Source organism: Triticum urartu, chromosome 1A (assembly GCF_056163025.1).
Source record: "Triticum urartu cultivar PI428250 chromosome 1A, HENAU_Tu73, whole genome shotgun sequence".
NCBI lineage: Eukaryota > Viridiplantae > Streptophyta > Magnoliopsida > Poales > Poaceae > Triticum > Triticum urartu.
Window position 1 is genome coordinate 586,636,338 of NC_141873.1, and position 6,429 is coordinate 586,642,766.

General features: G+C 43.4%; 1 protein-coding gene across 1 annotated transcript; it reads right to left on the bottom strand.

The window, feature by feature from the left end:
• Positions 1-3,677: 3,677 nt before the first annotated feature.
• On the bottom strand, positions 3,678-4,785 carry LOC147993145 (uncharacterized). Its single transcript, XM_087533574.1, has 3 exons — positions 4,552-4,785; positions 4,265-4,326; positions 3,678-4,158 (listed from the first exon to the last, which is right to left on the bottom strand). Exons 1-3 carry the CDS (start codon positions 4,678-4,680, stop codon positions 4,035-4,037), a joined length of 315 nt encoding a protein of 104 aa, XP_087389700.1. The 5' UTR covers positions 4,681-4,785; the 3' UTR covers positions 3,678-4,034.
• Positions 4,786-6,429: the final 1,644 nt, after the last annotated feature.

A 6,429-nucleotide genomic window follows, 5' to 3' on the forward strand; every position in this document is an offset into this window, starting at 1 on the left:
GGCCAAGTGAGTTCTGTTCTTCCTCTTCATCATGCCAAACATCTTTCTTGTTGGTTATATACTCCCCCCGTAAACTAATATAAGAGCGTTTATAGAATACTAAAGTAGTGATCTAAACGCTCTTATATTAGTTTACAGAGGGAGTACTTGTTTTCTGTTATTGAATCTTGCTCGGAGTGCTTGTGTTGGCTATGTGATCCTGGTTGGGCTGATATTTTGCTTCTACTCCCTCCGTTCCTAAATAATTGTCTTTCTAGAGATTTCAACAAGTGACTACATACGGAGCAAAATGAGTGAATGTACACTTTAAAACATGTCTACATATATCCGTATGTTGTAGTCCATTTGAGATGGCTAGAAAGACAAATATTTGGGAACAGATGGAGTAGGACACAAGAGATGGGGTGGAACAGGGGAGGTGCAGCGATCAAGATACAGCAAGCTGACTGCAAATAAGCAAGCGTACCTGCAGTCTATGCGGCAACCCAGGCCATAACATGCGAAGTTGCAAAAAAAAAATACTAAGTGTTTTTTTTTTCATTTTGCTGATGGTTAATTACTGAAACATGTGTTTGTGGAACATCTTTAATGATTTAATCTTCATTGCTGTCAACCTTCGAACTGAATAATGATGGAATAAGGCGCCAAGATTGAATAAAGTTGTTTATCATTTTTGTAAGCAAGCGAGAAAGTTGTCTTTTCTCGTTTTCAAACAGTGTTGGTGTGTTTCAGTTATTTAGATACCAGGGCAATCCTTGTGTGTGTGCAGCAGAAGCTTGTCGGAATGATGTCAAAACTATGAAAGTGGCCACCGCGAGTTTGGGTGCTAGTGATCTTACTAACTGGATATTTTCTGCATTCTATGTATCTTTTGGGATTGGTGCATAAATCTTATGAATTTTGTTCCATTAATAAAGTTTATGGCGTGGTCATACATATGTGGCTATTAATGGACCTAGAAAGTTTCAACCAGTGGGTTTCAAGAAGAAGAAAAAAGAGAGGCTTTTTTAGCTGCCAATTTCAAAATTTTGCTTCAAACTTGAGCATTTTCGGAAAAGAAAAATGCAAAACAATAACTGAAAAATCATATGTATGCCCAGTGAAGATCTGGGAAAGTTTCAACCGATATGGACCAGTGGTTTGTGAGAAATTTGCTGGTTTTGTTTTGGGTCATGCTTGCCCATTCTTGTACGGTTGTACCCAACACAATCAAAAATGCGAATAAGAACAGTCAGGATGAGATCCTGATATGCCCTCTTGAGTCAAGAGGGCATATCAGGGTCTCATCCTCGATAAATAAATGGATGCAGTTTAGTAATGCGAATAAGAACAGTCAGGATGAGACCCTGATATGCCCTCTTGACTCAAGAGGGCATATCAGGGTCTCATCCTCGATAAATAAATGGACTCTTGACAGTGCTAAACTGCATCCATTTATTTATCGAGGTACCACACTGCACATCAGATCAAAAATTTCTCGGCCGTAAGAGTTAGTGACTACTAGGATCCAGCTCTTTCTATCTTCAGAGGAGTACTTTTTCTGCACAATTTGAATCTGAAAAGTTCTCCCGTGGTGTTTTCTGTATGATGAAGTCGATATCGACTGAAGGAGTGCCTTCGTCCAGAACCAGAATCAAGTTCGTTTCAAAATAACCCTACCAAGACAGACCAAGCTGGCGCTCGCACATGCTACACTTCTCTCCATCCTCTTATCAATGCAAAAGCCAAATTCACACAAGGATGCCTCATAATATGCAGTGTCACTACATCAGACCTGGCAAGTTCAGGTTTAAGCTTCTGTTTCCTGACCTCATGCATCCCCTAGCTTACAATCATCCAAGGCCTGAAATGTAGGGAAAGATCCAGACTAGAATTTTACATATTCCTGAAATGTAGTACAAGATTCAGACTATTTTGTGCTGAAGAACCCGAGAGGGCCGACAAGAAATGAAGCACGTGAAAACCGAAACGACCACAAAAGAGTCCCCTCCCTTATTCAGTCAAAAAATGGTTCATACAAAACCGAGACAGAACGCTCTGACTGGATCCAAAGTTACATCCAGGCATCTACATTCCTGATCTTCTCTCTCTCAAAGATTCTTGGTGCATGCAAATGTACTGCCAGGTCATAAAAACCAGATTATCTTTCACGCAGAGACAAAAACCAGAGCAGATGCAAAAACAACCTAGTAGGTCTAAACAAAACTCAAAGACAAACACATGGTAAATGTGATGGATTGATGCAGCAGAGAAAGATTCTTGATACAGCACATCAGATCAAAATTTTCTCTGCCGTAAAGAAAGTGACTACTAGGATCCGGTTCTTTCTATCTTGAGCAGACTACTTTTCTGCACAATGGAAGTTCTCCCGTAGTGTTTTTGTATGAAGTCTATACTCCCGAGCACGATCCGAGGACCACAGAAAAATCAAGGATAATATGCTACAGTTCTCTCATAATATGCATTGTCACTGTTCCTAAATATATGACATTTTGACGGTTCAAATTGAACTGCCAAAACGTCATATATTTAGGAACAGAGGGAGCACCTACAATGAAGTTCTTTCTAAATATATGCTATAGTTCTCTCATAATATGCATTATTTAGGAACAGAGGGAGCACCTACAAGTCAGGTTTATGGGCAACAAACAAATGAAGCATGTGAAAATCGAAACAACCCCAAAAGAGTCCCCTTCCTTATTCAGTCAAAAGATGGTTCATATGACACCGAGACAGGAAGGCTTTGACTGGATTCAAAGTTACATCCAGGGATCTTCTTTCTCTTGAAAGATTCTTGGTGCATGAAAATGCACTGCCAAATAAAAAAAAACAGATTATCTCTCTCACACACACACATACCAAACCCAGAGCATTTGCAAAAACAACCTAGTAGGTCTAAACAAAACTCAAAGAGAAACACATGGAAAACGCAATGGATTGATGCAGCAGAGAAAGATTCTTGAAAAAACACATCAGATAAAAAAAATCTGCCATAAAGAAAGTGACTACTACTAGGATCCAGTTCTTTCTATCTTGAGTGGAGTACTTTTCTGCACAATGGTGATGGCCGTCGCCTCCGAAAAGTTCTCCTGCAGTGTTTTTGTATGAAGTCTGCAGTCCCGAGCGCGATCGGAGGATCACAGAAAAATCAAGGATAATATGCTACAGTTCTCTCATAATTGTTCCTAAATATATGACATTTTGACAGTTCAAATTGAACTGCCAAAACGTCATATATTTAGGAACAGAGGGAGCACCTACAAGTCAGGTTTATGGGCAACAAGCAAATGAAGCATGTGAAAATCAAAACAACCCCAAAAGAGTCCCCTCCCTTATTCAGTCGAAAGATGGTTCATACGACACCGAGACAGAAGGCTTTGACTGGATTCAAAGTTACATCCAGGGATCTTCTTTCTCTCGAAAGATTGTTGGTGCATGAAGATGTACTGCCAAGTCACAAAAACCAGATTATCTCTCTCGCACACACACACATGCAGACAAAACCCAGAGCATTTGCGAAAACAACCTAGTAGGTCTAAACAAAACTCAAAAGAGAAACACATGGCAAATGCAATGGATTGATGCAGCGGAGAAAGATTCTTGATACTGAAGATTATACAAATACACAAAAAGATGAATCACTAGTTGAGACGGCCAAATCAGCTGAGAGTGCTATATAAATTCAGTGCATTTTTTGCATTCATCAAACAATGCAAATGGCATGAACACGATACTGTCATCACAGCTAGTTCAACCTTACCATAACATACCTACCACCTCATAACAGCTAGTTCAACCCTAGCTTAACATACCAGCTCATAACAGCTAGTTCGGCCTTAGCTTAACATCGAGCCTCATCACAGCTAATTCAAGCTTAGCAAAAGATACCACCTAATCACAGCTAGTTCAAGCTTACCAAAAGATACCACCTAATCACAGCTAGTTCAGCCTTACCATAACATACCACCTCAGTGAACATGACAGATAATTTAGTCTAACAGCGCAACCCTGATGATAATAATCATAAGAACTAACTACTGATCTGGCGCCGGCTCCTTCTTGCCATCAGGCCGATCCCACATGGACGCATAGCCAAACACAAATGCTGGGCCATACATCATGAGCAAATGGTACCACTTTGCCCTACGATAGAAGCGCCTGCAGAAAAGGCAGTTCAAGAGAGAGAGGTTAGTACAGTCCTTGTAACCAAGACCAAGAGTGGAAGCAGGTATAGAGCGAGCGGAACACGGGCTGGAGAACATACCAGACAGGGCTCTCGCGCTTAGGCTCGGCATGGGATGAGATGAGGCCCTTCTGCATCTTCGTCTGCAGCAAGTCATCCATGGTTAATGACAGACAGGGAGAAACAGCATTATGAAACCCAAGACGAATCCGTATTACTAGAGCTAGGGTTCCGATAATGTGATGTCCCCTAGAGATTGAAAGGGGCGACGCTAGCAAATCGGGACCGAAGCCGTATGGTTCGTCCATGGCCGCCGTCAGCTAGGGGTCGGAGAAGCGGGGGAGGCGTGGGGGGTGAGGGCAGCATACCGTCGAGTGGAGCAGGCGAGCGGTCGCCGGCTGGTGCTGCGTCGCCGCCGCCGTCGCCGCCGCGGCCAGCGATGGGCGGAGGGCGCGGCCGGCGAGCCTTCTGGAAAGGATGGGGAGCGCCGTCGCCATCCCGGAGGGCTTCTTCGAGTCGAGACCTGCTTCCGCTTCCGCCGCCGGCTCGAGGAGAGGACAGGAGACGAGGGGATCGATTGAGTCTTTTTTTTCTTTAGGGTTAGGGTTTAGGCCTTTCCTCTCCTCTGCGCCACGGCCCCGCACCGGTCCACCACCCCCACGCATGGGCTTCTATGGGCCGGTCGAAAGACAATTCTAGTACCGCTGGATTGGGTTTTAATTCTCATCTCGTGGTGCCTTCTTTTTCTTCCTTCTGTTTTGTGCATCGTGTTGTGCTGCAGCTAGATGGTATCTCTATTCCTAATGGAGCAATTGGTAGTCTCGCTTTCAGCTTTTTTTCGTCCCATTTTTCATAGTTTTTTTGGTACCTCCTCCTACATTTGCTGGTTTTTTTTCGTAGATTTTTTTCGTCCCCTCCCCCATTTCATCGGTTTATTTTCGCGTCATCCTCTCACACAATGAAAGAAATCTAAACAGATCAGAATTTTTCATACTGGCGCAAGTTATTTAGTAATGTAGAATTAATCACGAACAATCTCTAAAGATCAAATCTAAATTAATTAACCTTATCTTAAATCACTCAATCACATTAATTAGAAAAAATAATTGATTTTCAAAAAAATCGCTCAATCACATTAACCTTACCCTTAACTCACGGATGGTAATCAATCTCCAAACAAAGGAAACAATATATCGAGGGAGCAGTAAATAAACTCCCTTTCTTATGACATGTATATGATCATCCCTTCCCTCTATGTTATCGAGCGTTCTCGATTCTCGAGGTCGATACTTGGGCTGCATCACTGGGTCGCAACGGTGCCGGAGGACGAGGACGGCGAGGCCGGGTGCCGCGGCCGGCGAAGGGGGCGAAGAAGGGCGGCTTCCCTGGCCCTGGCCGTGGCCGTGGCCCTGGGAGTTGGTGCGGTGGAAGCGGCACTTGAAGGACCCGGCGTGGGTGGCCGGCGCGCAGACGCACTTGGAAGCGGGCCCGTGGCCCGCGCCGGACGGCGCCGACGCCGACCCGGGCCACCTCCTCCGCGTATTCTTGGAGCTGTGGCTGGCCGATTTACATGAAATTAATTCCCTCACTTGTCGTGACAAATATAATACACATAATCCATATTGTTATGCACTAGCGTGTATGTGTGTGTGTGTGTGTAAATAGATGAATTATGGTCCCGTACCCAATAAGATGGATGTGAGTGTGTATGTTAGAGAGAGGGGGAGAGGGGGAGAGAGGGTGAGGAAGAGGGAGGGAGAGTGTGTGTAAGAGGATTTGATGATAAAAAAAGGTTGTCAATGTCACTTGATATGTATAAGAATATTAATATTGAACTCTTAAAGTTAATGTGGCCTCGTTGCAACGCACGAGCGTTCTTTTAGTTTGTTATGCGAGGGGAGTGGGTTTGCTTGGTGCATGGTTGTCGTGTTCTTTTACACATTAGACACATGGGTGCCAGCAAATGGTTGTTGTGTGAGCCCCTTGGGAGCTCCTATTCCACGCCGACACTGTGAAATTGCCGATGAAGCTCTTGCTCGCTCGGTTCAGCTCCGTGCTCCACTTCCTCGCTTAATGTCTTTTTCTGCTAGTGCCATCTTATAAAAAGTGGGGCATAGTTTTTAAGTTTGTTAAAGCAAAAGATGTTCACAGATTTAAGTTTTATAGATTTTCTAAAAAACTAATTGAAAATTTCAAAATTCATGCATTTAAAAAAGAATATTTAGATATTTCAAAAATATTCACAA